Source organism: Thamnophis elegans, chromosome 6 (genome assembly GCF_009769535.1).
Source record: "Thamnophis elegans isolate rThaEle1 chromosome 6, rThaEle1.pri, whole genome shotgun sequence".
Taxonomy (NCBI): domain Eukaryota; kingdom Metazoa; phylum Chordata; class Lepidosauria; order Squamata; family Colubridae; genus Thamnophis; species Thamnophis elegans.
In genome coordinates this window covers 51,071,724-51,089,907 of record NC_045546.1, presented here as the reverse complement: position 1 = coordinate 51,089,907, position 18,184 = coordinate 51,071,724, and the positions used below count along the sequence as shown (strand labels likewise).

The 18,184-nt window shown below is 35.9% G+C and overlaps 1 protein-coding gene across 1 annotated transcript in view; it reads left to right on the top strand.

Moving 5' to 3' along the window:
• The window catches only part of URB1 (URB1 ribosome biogenesis homolog), a 57,632-nt gene that overhangs the window by 34,814 nt on the left and 4,634 nt on the right, over positions 1-18,184 (top strand). The window contains 15 exon segments of the mRNA XM_032220052.1: positions 194-1,040; positions 1,506-1,698; positions 2,133-2,316; positions 3,097-3,155; positions 4,589-4,782; positions 6,530-6,640; positions 7,289-7,352; positions 8,842-9,013; positions 10,592-10,694; positions 13,095-13,255; positions 13,774-13,885; positions 14,715-14,821; positions 15,653-15,796; positions 16,770-16,879; positions 17,376-17,570. Of these exon segments, the coding sequence (XP_032075943.1) occupies positions 194-1,040; positions 1,506-1,698; positions 2,133-2,316; positions 3,097-3,155; positions 4,589-4,782; positions 6,530-6,640; positions 7,289-7,352; positions 8,842-9,013; positions 10,592-10,694; positions 13,095-13,255; positions 13,774-13,885; positions 14,715-14,821; positions 15,653-15,796; positions 16,770-16,879; positions 17,376-17,570 (2,756 nt within the window).

Below are 18,184 nucleotides of genomic sequence, written 5' to 3'. Positions count from 1 at the left end.
TCAGGTGTAAGCTTTCGGATTCCACTCTTAATCATACTAGAGAAGGTCGTTGCTTTCTTACTGACTGAGTAAATTTTCCTAGGATCTAGTTAGCAACAATGAAAAACAAAATGCTGATAAGACACTGATCTAATCCAATAAAGTTCTTATGTTTATTGGACAAAGTCTTTTATTGCAATTATTTCTATTTTAGGTCATGGAAGAGATGCTCTCTTTGGTCTTCAAACACCCTATCCTAGAAAATTGGTTCCTGGCTATAGAACAACATTCCCTCCCTCCACACAATCTTAATCCAATTAAAGTGAAACAGCTTTCAAGTCATCTAAACCGCAACATTCTGGACTTGTTGAAAATGAGTTGCCCATTGCTACAACTTAGGAATCAGCTAGATATACTCTGCAGGTATTTTGAAGCCATCACAAAGACTGTTTTGGAAGAGCTGCAAGCTGCTGCAAAAGAAGGATGCAGAATATCTCCTAAAACATCTCTGCAGATAGAGGCTTTACAAGAACTGCACATTTATATGAATACGAACCAACTGAGAGAAATCATACTACAACTTTGCAAGGCCAACCTAGCCACTTCAAAATCTGAAACTTTAGCTGGAAAAAAAATCTGTCTGAACGTTCATGGGCAAACTTTGATGCAGCTGCTCACAGATGGCTACCAGAGAGGTTCCCTGAAAGGAGACTCCTTTTTTTCAAGAGAGCACATTCAAGGAGTGAGCATTCTATTGTCTGCATCTATCACTGAAGAGTTGGAAAAGGTCTTTCTGTGTGTGATACAGAAAGAGCCTTTCTTTGCCCAGGCAGTTGACATTGATGTGCAGCTTTTGTGCCTTAAGCGTTCCACAGAAATTTCCCTTTCTATTGTAGCTTTGTTGATTCAATACTCTCACACTCATTTGCTACATTTTGAGCTTTGGTGTCTGAAGAGTAGAACAAGCAAATTTCTAAAAATGAATGCAGCCCTTTTTATGACCCTTGTTAATGTGTATTTGGACTGTCAAGAGAAGCAACATTTCAAATGCTTATCAAAAGGTAATCATGCCAGCTGATTTTTAATACAACTGTAACCATGTTATGAGTGTCTTGGAAATAATATGTTAATCTTTTAAGCCTAACGATGGTAAAAAAAGTAGGACATTGAAACGTTCATTTATTTTTTGAATATTTTGTTCTGCATTTCTTGCTTTGAAGCCATCTGCTAGCCTGATTTGAGCTTCTATAATATTGCCTAGGATAAATGATGCAAGAAACATCTATCTAGATCTTATTCTGTTAGCTTTTTCATGTAGTATCATGAACCTTCTTTCCAAGCAGATAAGCATTTCTTCAGATACAGTTCTGTCTTGGCAAAAAATCCTACTCTTCTATTGAGTCTATTTAAGAAGCTCTTCTTAGGATTTAAGTCTGTTACTGTGGGTCCTGGTGCATACATAATCCCTTGAATTTTGGAAATGTTGATTTGTTCCTTTGTATTTTGACTTTGTACCTTGTTTTCAGCTGTTAAGTCTGTCTTGAGAGAAGCTTTATGGCCAGAACTGCTGAATAATCTTTTGAAAGTGGATTCATCACAGCTATCTACTATGGAATGCCATGTTCTTTCTAAATTATTGCCACAAGCCGATACAGAGGCCTTTACTGATCTCACAGAAAAATTAATTCTAACTCTTGAGAGACTTGGAAATCATGAACAGTAAGCTTACATAATTTCTAGCTGTGGAAAGAATTATATGTGTGAACCATTTAGTATTTATTTTAATTTTAAAACAAGAGTAGACATTCAGAATCCTCTTGTTGTAGTGTATCTTGAAGTGTGGATGAAAATCATAAAGTTTAATGTAGATATATTACAATTTCATTGTATTTATTTTGTACAATGACAATAAAGACTATACTATACTATATATAACAGTTAAAGAAACTAAGCCCACTTTTTTCCTCATGTAGCTCAATCCATCTTGCTGCCTTCTATTCGTTTAGCAATAGACATTTGGGGCTCAATTGTGGTTGTAAGTTGAGGACTACCTGTAGTTATGTTGAGCTTATATAATGGGGTATGGTTGTGGGCATGTGAAGAATTGAAATAGACATTGCCTCTGCTCTGTTACTCTTTTCAAACCTCTGCAGGTGGATAATTGCTGATGCTGTATCAAGAGCTCTCAAGACATCTGCAGAAAAAATACATTCATGGGAGAAACGCCTACTAGTTACCTGTATGAAGTGGTTGATCCTGTCCTTCAATAGTAGCCAAGAGCAAGAAACACACTCAGAAGTGGAGAATACCATGCTATTGAAACTAGAAAACCTATTGGTGAGGACTGGGATTTTCCATTCATTTGTATATTAATTTATTAAGAAATGGTGGAGTATCAGACAAAAGATGCTGAATACAGAAATACATTTCAGGGTTTTTTTCATTAGGAAATGTATATAGATGGATCCACAGGTATACAAATAATTGCAAATACTAGTTTTTCAATTTTGCTAGAATTTTGGAGAGCATGGACCCACTCTGGTTACTCCAGATGGAGTTTCCAAATGTTACAAATTTCCTCTGTAGCGGAGCGTTCTATTAAAGGAGATAAGTAATATACTGTCAGTATTCATTAAACTTCTAACTTTTCATAAATTTATGTTAAGAAGCAACTACTCAAAAGTTTGATAGGGGTTTTAATTATGAAAACTTGAGATTGAAAAAGGTGGGAATGCAAGTTATTTGCTATTACAGTTAACATCCTTTTCAAACTCCTTCATATAGCATTAAAATTCTGTACCGTAGTACTTTTCCTTTTTAATTTATGAAAATTGTTAATCATGGAAGGAGATTTAATTCACACAAAACTTTATTGTAAATGCTAGAAAGAACATCATACTAGCCAATCCACACCTTTCTAAAAAAAAGTGTTATGTCAAAATTTTTAATATTTGTCAGTTTGCTGTGTTAAATTCATGAAGAAAGGATGGGATTAATCTTTTCACAGAGTATAGAGACCTCCTTTTGAATGATCTCTCTTTCTAGTTTAGGCCAGTCAATTCTGAAAGCTTTATTATATTGCAGTGAGTGATATATTACTATTTCTTGTCTATCCAGAATTCGGTAACTGAAGTGGTTCCAGACGACTGGAATAGTTTTGTGAAGCTGGGGCTGAAGTAAGCATATTTATGTTTATAGCAGTGATGGATTTTTTTCAGATAGCCCAGCTGGAATAATTCTGAGAGCACACTGCTTTAATATGACTATGGAGATTCTCAGTCATCCAGGTCATGGTTGCACCAAAGGTGCTTTTTCAAAAGGCAACTGGACTTTCTGCTTTTTCTTTGAAGACTTTGAAGTTTTGTTTCTCATCTAAGAAGCTTCTTCAATTCTCCCTACTTCCACTACTCCTTTCTTCTACACAAATGAAATGTTTTTGGTTATGCAAGCTATTTTACTGAATTATCCTCCCCTCTCTGTGTATTTAGAATAATTTCTGCACAGATTATATTCATGCAGAGAATTCTACTGTTTCCTGATTCTTCAGCCATTGGCCGAAGAACTTGCACTATTTTAATCAACCTGAATAAAGAACAGGTTCCACTAAAATTTGTCACTTCTATAGTAATGTGAATATGAGATTAAATATTGATAGAAGTGGCCATAGGGATGCATTGGTGTCAATATCTATGGTATATAATAACTGCTTGAATGCAAAATTGCTTCCTGATTATGGAATTTCTTTTAATTTAAGAAATAATACCTAATACATCATGTTATTAGCCTTTAAATCTGAAACACACAATCTGAATACCCAGAGCCCCGGAAACACCTTGGCCTCTGCAAAAATTGCTTTTAAATTGTAATTGTTAATGTGGCAAACAAGAATAATTATGAAATGATTGAAATGCTAATCCTTGTTTAGCAACTGTTCACAGTTAGGACGACGATGAAGAAGTAACTTTTTGACCAGTCCTTGGATTTATGACCTTCTGAATTCTATAAACAAAGAACAAGGGTTTAAGCACAATTGCGATTTTACTTAGTTACTTTTTCACTTAACAACTGTGTTGTGACTTTGTGGTTACTAAATTACAACTTCCTATTATATTAAATATATTTAATTTTAATTAAAGATAATTTAAATACTTTGATTTCTTTTTCTGGTCAACCGACTAGGACAGGGGTGTCAAACTCTCATCGTCATGGCTCGTCACGTGAAGTATCACAGCTTTTTCCCCATTTCTAAACCATGGGTGGTTGTGGCCAGCATGTGACGCATCCATCCGCGAGCCATGAGTTTGACAGCCCTGCATTAGGAAGTCCAGCATGCAACTAAAAAGCCAAGTTCAGGAAAAAAAATTAATTACTGGATGAGTTGAATGACAGCTGTAATTATCCATTGGGTAATATGGGCAGGCAGATAGAATCTATTCTTTCTAGAGGGCTCCAGGTTAGGAATGCAATTCGGAAGCACCTTCATTATTTCTACAGACCCCAAAATAATGTCAGCATACAAAAGAACTTCTGGGATATAACTCTTTTTTGCACAAGCTTGTTAGCAGAACAGTCTGGTGTTTGACTTAATGTATTTTTAATTGTCATGCAGGTATTGTTATAAAGACCAAACTTTCCTGAAAACTCTGAATGCAGCTATAAATGTATTATACCAGAAAGAAAACTCTTTTAAAAAGAAATTAACCAAACCTGAAGTGCTTTATATGATGATCACGCAGCATTCACTGTTTTTGTCCACAATGCTGAGACCACAAGAAGGCAGTGACATGAATGCTCATCTAAGAGGTCTGTCTTTCTTTCTATCTTCTTTGGTGTCTATGTACAATTTATATATTTGCAAGCCATTTTTCCAAACATTTTGTTTGTTGCTCACTTATATATTTTGGCAGTAGTATCTATCTAGCATTATCATTTTCTTTCATGATAATTTATAGATTCATACAAATAGCATACAAGTTTAATACATTATTATAATGCTCAACTTAATTTGTCAGTGAACTTCAAAAAATTAAGTGCATTTTGCACTATATGATAACCATACAGTGGTTACCAAATGTAAAAGAGGGTGTATGTGAGAGAAAAGAACTACTTTCTCTTCATAAAAACTAATTTCCCAGCAAATTAGTTTTCATTATTCTCTCAAGATACATTATATTGCCAAACGTATTTGCTCACCCATCCAAATAATCAGAATCAGGTGTTCCAAACACTTCCATGGCCACAGGTGTATAAAATCAAGTACCTAGGCATGAAGACTGTTTTTACAAACATTTGTGAAAGAATGAGTCGCTCTCAGGAGCTCAGTAACTTCCAGCGTGGAACTGTGATAGGATGCCACCTGTGCAACAAATCCAGTCGTGAAATTTTCTCGCTCCTAAATATTCCGCAGTCAACTGTCAGCTGTATTATAAGAACATGGAGGTGTTTGGGAACAACAGCAACTCAGCCACGAAGTGGTAGGCCACGTAAACTTGTCCAACATCAGTGTGTGTTCTCACAAATGCACTTCTGGAAGAATGGTCAAAAATTCCCATAAACACACTTCTAAACCTTGTGGACAGCCTTCCCAGAAGAGTTGAAGCTGTTATAGCTGCAAAGGGTGGACCGACGTCACATTGAACCGTATGGATTAGGAATGGGATGTCACATACAGTAAGTTCATATGCGAGTAAAGAGAGGTGAGCGAATACTTTTGGCAGGATAGTGTAATTTCCCAAGTGGGTCCTGAACAAATTTATGCTAAGCTTTAAAAAAAAAAAGGTATGGATGTGGGATTATAATAATATACCAATAATTATTGGTCTGTTAATGTTTGTACCAACAAATACTATTCTTGTGTAGTCCTCACCAACCTGTTGCCTTTCAGATGGACTACAATTACAATTGATTGTTTCCTGATTGCTTATTTGTACCCTATGACTATCATTAAGTGTTGTACCTTATGATTCTTAATGACTTGTCTTTTTATGTACACTGAAAGCATATGGACCAGCGCTAGGATTCAAATATTTTAATACCGGTTCTATGGGCTTTGCTTGGTGGGCGTGGCAGGAGAAGGATACTGCAAAATCCTCATTTCCTCCTGATCAGATGGGGGTGGGGCCAGTCAGAGGTGGTATTTACTGGTTCTCTGAACTACTCAAAATTTCTGCTACTGGTTCTCCCAAACTGGTGAGAACCTGCTGAATGCCACCTCTGATATGCTCCAAAGACAAATTCCTTATGTGTCCAATCAAACTTGGCCAATAAAGAATTCTATTCTATTCTATTCCCAGGATATCTTGCCAGCATATAGTTGGAAACACATCTATAGGTTTCCAATTTAGACACTAGAAAGTTCTGTACATAGCTTAACTAATATGAATAGGAACACTACAGAAAATTAGCGTGGTGATGTTGTGATGTTTTATTTACCCCAGAAGATCCTGACCAGTCAGCTTATTATGTTAAGAAAGTGCTGGAAAAAAATTCAAATACCGTGCCTAGAATGAATTGAGGGAAAGAACAAAATATTTTTCCTTTTTGTTTTCAGAGATGTTAGTGAACCTCCTGTTGTCTCTTGTGAAACTCTGTCCTGTAGTTTGTGAGAGTAATCATTTTGCTGTGCTGCTTGGAGCATATGGTGCAACACTGAACGTTGCAGGTGAACGAATTTTCTCTTGAGAGTGATGTTTATTAACAAAAAAGCTTAATGTAGGAGAGGCGGAGTAATTGATTGTGCATGTTTGACTTAAACCATTTAATTGCAGTTCTCGAATCAATCAAGAAAACAAGTTAATTTTAAAAGATTTTGTATCTTTAAGGGCTTGAACAAAACATTCATTTTTTCTGCATTTTTAAACTAACACTGAGCAAACATTCGAGAAAGAAGGGCACACTGCTCAAAACACAGCGGTAGTAATGACTGGATGGGGGCTTGTATTATGGGATGGGCTGAGCCTGGAGGATATTGAATACACTTTGTGATAGATGTTCAGGGGCTTCAGGTTGACTCACTACTTTCTGTGTTACTAGATAATGAATGTTTCCCTAAAATATTAGAATTCAAGATGATGGTAGGATAGATATAAAAGCTCAAAACTGAGAATAACAATAATGAGTCAAAGATGCTAGGTTTCTCTTAAGCCCTCAGTGAGACACCTGAATGTGTGAAGTGCCTGAAATGGAGAGAATGGGATGGGCACACACCTATCTTTAGCTTTCATCCGAATGTTATATGGCTATATTCTTAGGAATGTTGATTTCCTCTAGGTATTTTTATCATTTTTACATTGTCTTTCATTTTTTTTAGATCAGAAGATATTGTTTCTACTTAAATTATATGAAAATAATGGTCTAAGCCTTCTTGACTTCAGGTTTGTTTATACATCTTGGTCATTGTAATAGGTGAAAAATGTACATAGCTTGTCAGCCTTATTTTGCTATGGTTTGCTTAATCAGAATTGGTTGAATAAACCAATATATACTGGGTTCATAAAATAGATTAAGATTTAAACTATTTATAGAAAATAAATAGAAAATAGTTTATATGAATATAAGCTATTTACAAAGTACAAAGCTTGGGTTTACAATGCACAATAAGTCAAAATCAAGCAAGCAACATGATATATAGCCTAAAATTATAGACGACATGAACCTCTCAAAAATTGTGACTCTCAGAAGCCTTCAAAACATAGTTATCAATTTTTAGTGTGGCAAAATAGGAAAATTATGTTATTTAAATATGTAATGAGTCTGATCTTAATTCAATTTAATTTTAATTAAGGCTATAAGCTTACTAAATGAAATTGTTTAGTTTTTGCTTGGCTTCAGCTGTTAGTTTTTGGAATGAAGCCTTCCCTACACCATTCAAAAGTCAAGAAATGTTTATACAGTCTTGGAACAGTGTGATAGCAGAATTGAGTCCCTATGCCTGCAGTCTCTCCTTAAATTATTTACTGTTGCCATAACTGCCTGTGGCTGCTAATTCAAAATGCAGTAAGTACTATGAATCATCTGACTGCTACCGTCTTTCTAAAATTTGAAGCAGCAGAAATGCAGAATAGGACCTCCCTTACTTACCATATATGTGCAAGGATAGATAAGATAAAATAATAACATTGTTTTATCTGTAGGGAAAATGGCACTTTGCTTTCTCTTTGCTTTGCAGGCCTTCAGATACTGGTACTTGGCTATGAGTTTCTGTATAAACTAGTGAACTGGTAAATTCAGGGACTGCCTTTTCTTCTGATCATTCTCCCAATTTCAATGACCAAGAAACACTGTTATATAAATTTTCTTCCCACAAGAGTTCAAGGACAGATGCTTGTCATCTCACCTGGTCATGAAGTGGTCAAGAATATAATGGTAGCACTTAAATATCTGGATCATCTTGTACCTGGGACAAGCAATATTTTTAATAACTCGAAATACTGTTGGAATATCTCCCCTGTTTTTGACATTTTTCTGAATCATTAAGGAAGAACATCTTGAAGGCAACAGTTTGGGTTCTGTTGTAAAGCTTATGTTTGATTAATTAAAAATAACATTGTGGCTATGAAAGGAAGCCTTCTGCTGACAGTGATTTTGTTGACACATTTTGCGGGAGTCAAGACTTTGTTAAGTTAATTCACTGTGATCATTTCTCCGCAATTTAGCGAAACAAACAGAGTGGACTAAATGTCATTTCATAATGGTTTAATTTTGTTTGAAATTGCTTAGGAAGGGAAAAGAAACACATTCTTTAGAAGTGAAGGCAAAAGCTAACCTTATTCTACTGTTAATAAGTCAGATTAATATTTTAATTGCTATCTTCTCTTCAAGTTCAACATAAAAATACATGTTTTTCTCCTGATATAATTCTAGAATATTGCTTTGGGGCCCAGCTGCTGTGGAGCATCATAAAACATGCAAAAGTTTGGGGAAGTCACTGTGGCAGCAACCAAGCATGCAAGAAATTATGTGCCTGCTGGATCGAGAAGTAATGATGAGGACCATACTCCACTTCCCCCAGCATCGATGTCTTTTTTCCCCTGAGGTGCCTTGGACTTAACTGCAGATTTCTGTTCTTTTTATATATAATTTAACGTAATGCTCAGGGATTAAACATCAGATCACCGTTCAGGATTTGTTATTCAGTTTTGAGCTGACTATTGAGGAAACAGTTCAAATGTTAATGGGGAAACCAGCAAGGAAGATTGCTGATGGGAGGGGGGGCATTGAATTCCCTACGACAGGGGTCCCCAGCCCCTGGGCCACTACCCACTTCAGGGCTGTGGCCAGTTTGCATTTGGGCTGTGGAAAGCGTCAGGCAACATGCTCACATGCTCAACTCTGCTTGCACAAATGGAGCTGTGCATGTGTGTACCCGCCACTCAAACCAACATCCCCTTCCCCGCACACCAAGCTGCCAAGCTGGAAAGGTTGGACACCTTTGCCCTACTAGCACTGAGGCGTTTCTTCTCCCTTCTGTGCAATGTAGAGCAATCCTTCCATGTGCTGAAGGAATGGACCTCAAATCTGGCACAAATGCTAGTGAATGCCAGCATTTTGCACCTTCCAGGACACTTTCTTTCCCCAGAGAGGAAATTCCTTGGTACGCTGAAGAAATGGACTTCAAATCTGGTGAAAAAGTTAGCACATGCTATCTTTCTCATCACTATTGTCCGGGGGGGGGGGGGGGGCCGGCAGAGGGTCCTAGCATCCTGGGTGTAATGGGAGGCCCAAGCCCTCTCCCTCCCCACCTGTCCAGAAGTCTTGAGCCTTCTCTCTCTGATGCTCTGCAAAATGACCCATGTGATTGCTTAACAACTTGAACTGGGAGAACCAGAATTGTAGTTCATAAGCGAATATACTATATAGAATAGTACACTATATTGCCAAAGGTTTTCGCTCACCCATCCAAATAATAAGAATCAGGTGTTCCAATCACTTCCATGGTCACTGGTGTATAAAATCAAGTACCTAGGGATGCAGACTGTTTTTACAAACATTTGTGAAAGAATGGGTCGCTCTCAGGAACTCAGTAAATTCCAGCGTGGAACTGTGATAGGATGCCATCTGTGCAACAAATCCAGTCGTGAAATTTCCTCGCTCCTAAATATTCTACAGTCCACTCTCAGCTGTATTATAAGAAAGTGGAAGTGTTCGGGAACGACAGCAACTCAGCCACGAAGTGGTAGGCCATATAAACTCATCCAACATCAGTGTGTAACATCACAAATGCGCTTCTGGAAGAATGGTCAAAAATTCCCATAAACACACTTCTAAACCTTGTGAACAGCCTTCCCAGAAGAGTTGAAGCTGTTATAGCTGCAAAGGGTGGACCGACGTCATATTGAACCCTATGGATTAGGAATGGGATGTCACTTACAGTAAGTTCATATGCGAGTAAAAGCAGGTGAGCGAATACGTTTGGCAATATAGTGTATGTCTGTTGACAATTGCTTTGCTCAACAACTGAGATTCCGGACCCAATTATAGTCATGTGGAAGATTAGCTATAAAGTATTTTTTTCAGGATTTGTATGCTAGACATGCAAAATCAACCAAGGGACCTGAAATCCGTGAAGCAAATCGAAATTCAGGCATGCATTCTTTTATGTTTTTCATTTTAGGAAGAACATACATTCCAAAGCAAAGGGAAAAGTGATGTGGCTTTTGAAGATCTCTACGATCCATGTTTTCTTCTCCAGCTATTCAGTGAATTATTAAGACCAGGTATATAAAGTGATTGTCTTGTATTGTCTGGAAGCATTCAATATAATATGAACCAGTCTTCCCCAGTCTGGGCCAACAACTGGCTGACTGACTGTTCCAAGAGTTTCAGCATTTGTGGAGGGTGATATATGGGGAAGATACTATAAACACTGTTTTCACAAAAAACGTTTCAGTTCTAAACTTGTGAGGTCTTAAGACGGGGAATCTTTCATAAAATCTTAGGGGCATCTACCAAAAAACCTGCTGAATCGAACAATCCTCTTCTTGATCAGCATGAATTTGATTTTGTCATTTGATTTGGCCTTTTTTTTTTTACAATTTTTTAAAATTTTTATTAAACAAACAACACACACAAAAAATAATCATCTTACATTGCATCATGTAGAAAGTGTGTCAATTGGTTACAATTAGCTTTCGTATATCTCTTCCATAGTCATTACATTCATATCAAATGTCAAAGTTCTTAATGAGTCTTACTTTCAACATATCATAGTTCTCATTTGACTTAAATTGTTTTAGTGTCCTTTTGCCTAGAATAATCCATAGTTAAAAAGACAACCACCTAATGACATTTCATTAATTATTACAAAGTCATCCAATAGCCTTAAACCTTTATAACATATTCTAAACAAAAATTAATTGACAAAATTTCTAAGCCCTTCCCCCCACCAAATCACTGTTTATAATTTGTGTCCAGGTTCCTTTTGTTATGGTTATATATACATGTAGTATTTGTGCTGATAAATAAATGAAGGGAGACTAGTATAGATCTATTTCAAGCTATTTAGCTCTCATCAGCTAGCCATACCCTTACTGGGATTCGAACCTGGGCTGTATTGCATATTAGGCAGATGTTTTAACCACTAAGCTACAGGCTCTGATCCGTTATCAGCTGAGCCAGGGAGAAAGGTATATATTTAAAGTCACAACCCCTGGTATGCCCCAATTATGGGAGGAAGCTAACTGCTTCCATTCTCTGCCCATCGGCTCGTCACAAGAGACCATCCAGACTGAAAGCCCAATATTTTACTGTTGCCTTTGTTACATTTGTGTAGTATTTGTGCTGATAAATAAATGGAGACTAGTATAGATCTATTTCAAGCTATTTAGGTAGTATGTATATATATATGTATGTATGTATTTAGAGTCACAACCCCTGGTATGCCCAAATATGGGAGGAAGTTTACTGCTTCCATTCTCTGTCTATCGGCTCGTCACAAGAGACCATCCAGACAGAAACCCAATATTTTTACTGTTGCCTTTTGACTTTCCTCTTTGCCCCCAAGATACTTAGTGCTAAAAACAAATACATATTGTTTTTGGTTCAAAATTTTTCTTTTATGTTGTCAAATCCAGAAGCCTACTGACTCCCCAACATCTTTTGTCTCTTCTTGTTTAGGTTTTTGTTGGCATCTTCTCTATGCTGTTCAAACTGAGGATTCCATTGTATATCCTGCATGCCTTAATACTTCCTTTTATCCTGCAGATACATTTTTAAAACAGGCTAATTTCATGAATCTTTTGACTACAGAACTCTGCAGAACAGTTGAGCATCCTTACTCGTGTGGATGTGGGCCAAAGGACTTTTTTGTGTGTGTTGTTACAACACTGTGAAGCAAATGTTTAATAATTCTCATTATTTTAAGCCAAAAAAAGAGAAAAAATATGGCAGTTTCCAGAACTGATTATTGTATCAGCAATTGTTTGCTTAGCAGACATATTTCCAAGGTTCTGTAAATAAGCTCTGTGTTCAACATAAATTACAGCTACATTAGCAACTGATTTTATCTGGCAAGGTCAGGGTTTTTTGTACATGTTTCTTTGCATGTCCTAGACCTATTTTCAGATTAATCTTCAGAAAGTTCCTATAGACCTTGCCCATAAAAAGGTTTTATCCATGATAGAATGTCTTTTTATAAACTGGAATTGGGGAATTAACCAGAACTGCTTTTCACTCTGCCTCTGTCCTCACAATTGCAGTGATTTTCTTTAGACTTGCTGCTTCACAAACATACAGTGATCAAATACAAATTCAAATCCTTCTCACAGGATACATAGAAAAGTGTAATAAGAGATAACTACTTGTTTTTTACTGGCCATGAATATGCATTCTAATAAAGGTGAACTGAGAAAAAGAGAGGGAAAAATGGTATTTATACCAGAATGTAGAATCCATTAGAAGGGTACAATAGGGATCCTTGTGTGTAAGGAGAACTTTAAGGCAATTCAACTTTATACAGGAGAGAGCAACAAAGAAGAGTGTTTTTCTAATGAGACTGTCATTAATTCTGCTGGTGATTGTTGTGATTTTAATTTGTGCATTCAGATTTTATTTTCTTAAATTATTTTTGAAATATTTTCTTATTAAAAATACATATTTCTTTTCTTCCCGCTGTGTAGAGTGTGTGGTGGCATGTCATAAGTTTGTTGAAGTCAATGCATTGGGCTTGACAGTAGCTGCCCTTAGCAGTTATGATAGTAATATGCGTGCAGCTGCCTACCATGTCCTGAGTTCCTTTCGCTCTCATCTGGAAGCGGCTCGGTTTCGAGAACAGAAACAGGTAGAGATGAGTTAACTTTAACAGAAAAATAAATTTTCTGGTTTAAAATAAAATCCATTCTATTCCAGTAATTTAGAATACCTTGACTGTTAGTTTTTTAAATTGAATCCAATCTGGAATCATGATTAGAATGTTTATTTTTTTCGTCTGTCAAATATGAAAATGTTTTCAGAGCACTTTTTAATTTATCTGTCTTCCTGAAATTTGAGGTTATATATGAATTAACAGATAAGTGAATCCAAGTATGAATTAATATTCTCTATGCAATGTATAAATTAGATTTAAACTAGTAGTAATTTTTATTTTATTATGCATCCATGTATATCGTGTATATTCAAATGCTGTGGTTTCAATGAGTGTGTTAATCTGGGATTAGGATAAATACAAATTTATTTGCAGTGGCTCTAACAGAAAATAATATTGTTCTATGAAAAACAGTTTTGTGAGTGCAATTAAAAGGTTTCTAAATGGAATTTTTAAAAATCTTTCCAGTTATTTTACATTTTCTCTTTTTGTAGTTGCTGTACCTTATGGATGTTGTGCAAAATGGAATAAAACAACCAAATCTCAGATTTACTTTCCCTTTAACACTATATATAGCTAGAGTTGCCCAGCAAATACTGAAACCAGGTACTATAGAACTTGGTAGAGTTTTTGTCTATGACTTTCCCATTCCATAAAAACAATGGAAATTTTGAAATAATAGAAATTACTTCTAGCTCAAGTTTTAGATTTTGGTAGTGGTTTGCTCTCTCACCACACTGGCATATAAAATGTATATTAGCTAAAGAGGAATAGAACAAGACAGTTCTATTGAAGTCCCACTAATGATTTTACCTAGCCTGGTAACGAAAGATTTGAGAGCTAAATGGCAAGTTGAGAGAGCAAACCACTCAAAAACAATGGAAATATTTGTAATTCACAAAAAAATGGGGCAAATGGCCATTTTCCATTTGAGATAGCTGATAATGCCTCCATTGGAGAAAAGTTAATAGTAGAGGGGAAAATACAGTGAAGTTAATTCTATGTAAATATATGTACAACAAAACAAATTTAAAAAATGATAGTTGATACCTGTGATTTGTATTAAAATTTTTACATGTTTTATGCATGAAAAATATTTTTATTGTTGAGATAAGAATATAACAAATAAAGTTATATAATGTGCTTTGTAATGAATATGAAAATATGCAGTCGTTTTTCATGAGCTGTGATTAGAATGTAGTATTGCAATCTAATTCTGCTGACTGTCAGCAGTTCGATTCTCACAAGGTCAAGGTTGACTCAGCCTTCCATATTTCTGAGATCTGTAAAATGATCCTCTGTTCTATGGGGACAATATGCTGATTCTGTAAAACCGCTTTGCGAGGGCTGTAAAGCACTATGAGGCGATGTATAAGTCTGTGCTACTGCTATTGCAATTGCTATAATCTTCAATTGTGCTCTGTTGTTTTTACAGAGGAGCATATGTACACAAAGTTGAACAGATTTCTTCTATCCCATCAGTATTTGGATTTGAGAAAAGTGCCAGGATTTTTTCACCTTTTCTATAGCTTTGATTCAGAGGTAAAGAGACTCATGGAGATTTTATGTCCAGCTATCTTTTTTTCTTCTGCTGCTGCTCCATTGCTTAGATATTACTATTCAACTACTTTCCTGTTCCTGCTGTTATGTTGCCATTTTAAACATGTTCTCCAGAAAGACTCATCTTGAAAAACCTTTGCAACTTTTACATGCTTATGTGACATAAGAAAAATGTGTAGTATTGTTTTATATCCATATGCAACCAAAGGTAAAATTTCTGATAGAAAATAGGTTTGATTTCACTATATATGCAGAATTATTATGAAAATCTTTAGGCATTATGGGTTGCTAATATTTATTTAGTTCAATCCAGTGGTGAGTTGCAGGAATTTTGTGAATTCCGGTATGTTGCTCTGGGGGCCCCACCCGAGCTCCTTACTTGTATTTGAGCTCTTCTGTGCTTCTGCGCACGGAGTGCATGGCATCTACGCGATGCTCCACCCAGCAGTTGGAGCGTCGCGGAGGCATTGCAAGAGGTAAGGACGCATGCGTGCACTGAGCGTACACTGGGCACGTTCATGTGGTGGACGCCGGGCTCCGTTGCAACCAGAACCCACCACTGGTTCAATCTGCTGATTCAAAGAAAACTGGATAAAATTGAGTTGTAATCCCGAAATTGTAAGTGAAAAAATACCTGCTAGTATATCTGGAATTTAACTGGTTCAACTGTGGTTTAAGGATTTCTATTTTTTTTAGTCTTCTTTTTGAAGCACATCTGTTGTCTGGACAGCATTTTCTCCACATGAAAGAGAACTATAATGTAATTTTGCTTGATTCCTTGGTGATGCTTTATGCATTTTCTTTGTTTTCCAGCACAAAATGGAGCGTGAATGGGTTCTAGCTATTATTGGAGAAGGTCTCAGAGATAAAAACTGCTATCAGCTATATGATTATCAAAGAATTTTCCATGTCATTCTGTCCTTCTTCCATAGCCCATTGTGTGATGAAGCAACACAGGTAAAACTCTTTTAAAAATAAAATGGTTTTCATTTCATTCAGAGGAGGAATGGCATTTACACTTTTATCCCAAGATGTCAATCTGAGTCTGTCAGGGTAAATTGAACCCTTGCTTATACATTCTGTAATAAATGTAACATTTGAAGCAAAAAAAACCTTACCAAATGTTGCTGCAGTCAGTTGGATTTTTCAGTCTGAGAGACATTTTAAACTCTTATGCAGCCATTTCTCTGAAATGCTGTGGAAGATGGCAGAGAGAGGCTACCAGGAGAAAAAAAAGCAAGTTTGAAAGCTTACTGCCTTTCCACTCCTGTTTGGAATAGACCCCTTTGGAGCAAAAAGCTACCTTAAGCAGAAGAATATAATTGAATGCAATTTCAAATTAGTCTAAATGAAAATATAGAATCTGCAAGCTGGAATTACCACCCTTTGCGATTTTTGATGTATGATGGGCAAATTGTGTATTTAGGTATAGAATTTGCATAACACAAAAATAGTCTAGAAAACAGAAAAACATCCAGAAAGCCTAATCTGACATGGATTTACCAATATGTTTTGGCACACGCGCACACGCACACACACACCAATTGCTGTAGTCTATCTGAGCATTTATTATCCCAGACTCTTGTATATCTATCTTATCTCTCTAGTTGCCCTATATTGGCTTCTCTCTTAGTTGGTATGATTGATCCCACAACAGAAATTCAATGTAGAAAATGTAATGAACACTGGAACAACTACAGCAACATCACTTCATTCTATTCCCTAGGAAGTTTGATAGTATATGAACACAGATATGATAATTAGTATTTCTCCAAATACTCCAACTCTTATAGTTAGGAGTGAATATAGTGAATTGTAGCCACTATTATTAAATCATTAGATGCTATCCTGATCTATAACATGGTGCTAGAAAATTCCCTTTTATCATCATCATCATCATCATTTTTTATTTTTATTTTTTGCTTTTCAGTATCAGATTCTGGAAATACTTCAAAATGCTGCCTACATCACTAAAGCTGCTTATGAACTAATAAGGGACCATAGCCTTTTAACCTGGCTGTTATCTGTTGTTGAGAAAAGGTACACAGAAATCTCTTTAGGCCTCTGTTAACAAACACACTCTCTCTCTCTCTCTCTCTCTCTCTCTCTCTCTCTCTCTCTCTCTCTCTCTCTCTCTCTCTCATTTAAAGTAACAACTCAGTAAGTGATTAAGATTAGATTTATTTGTAAAGAACACGGTATGCAATAAAGCAGGTTAAACCTTTTCAATTAATTTATATTCAAGGGACATTGCCTTTCATAGAGGCATGTTTTCTTCTTCATATTTAGACTTTTTGACACAATTGAATAATAATCAGAAAAATGACTTGGTAAGTTTATTAAAAGCTTAAGTACTTCAGGGTCAAATAAAAACTCAATTCAAACTATGCCACCTCTTTTAAAAATATCAGACTTCACTCAAAGCAAGTGACTTATCCAAATTTTATTTGCTAAGAGATTCTGGAGAATGTAATATTGTATAATTGACACATAAAATTAAATGTTTTCCTCAAATACTTGTCCTTTTTATTTCTAGGTTTCTAGAAAACAAATTGTTAATACATATAATCTCCTTAATCGACACTCTCTGGAAAACTAATTTAGGAAATAAGCAAACTTCACTCAGTTCATCTAGCCAATTAAAAGAATTAAAAGAGAACCGGAAATTCCTTCCCATCCAGCTTATTAATGAATTTCTCCATGTTCTGCTAATACTTCTTAACCACATCAGGTAATTTTTATGTATTTTTAAGGTATTGTATTGTTGTACTTCTTTGGCATATGCTTTTCCTTTCCAAAAAGAATTACTTTTTCATTGTAAATATTTGTCATTATCATAATCTAGCCCAGTCTAGGCAGCCATTAATATTTTCTGCTGTGTTCCATAATTCATGCTTTGTATCATTTGGAATTTCTATCTCACATTGTTACTAATTTAGGAGGTTTTTCTTAAGGTTGTTTCATACTAGTTTGGATCCTGTTAGCAAACTGAATATGGTGGTATCAACTACATATGTTTCTTGAACTTTTGTTTTTGGTGAGCTTTTGACCTATCTTGACCCCCTACAACTATTCTTAACATCTAAGGGAGATGTTAAATCTAATTTTAATTCTTAATGGACAATAAAATAAATGTATCTTTTATGGTTTTCCTCCCCCATGTCTTCACATTCCTAAGAAAGAATTTGGAAGTTGAAATTATTAGCTTTGCAGTAGTTGAGCCACAAGGTGCCTAGGACATGACTCACTGAAGGGCTTCCTGATCTAGGAAAGGATGAAACTGGTGCACCAACTGGAGCTGCCAAAATGTCCTTATGACCACAGATGCCATCTGCTTACAGAGCA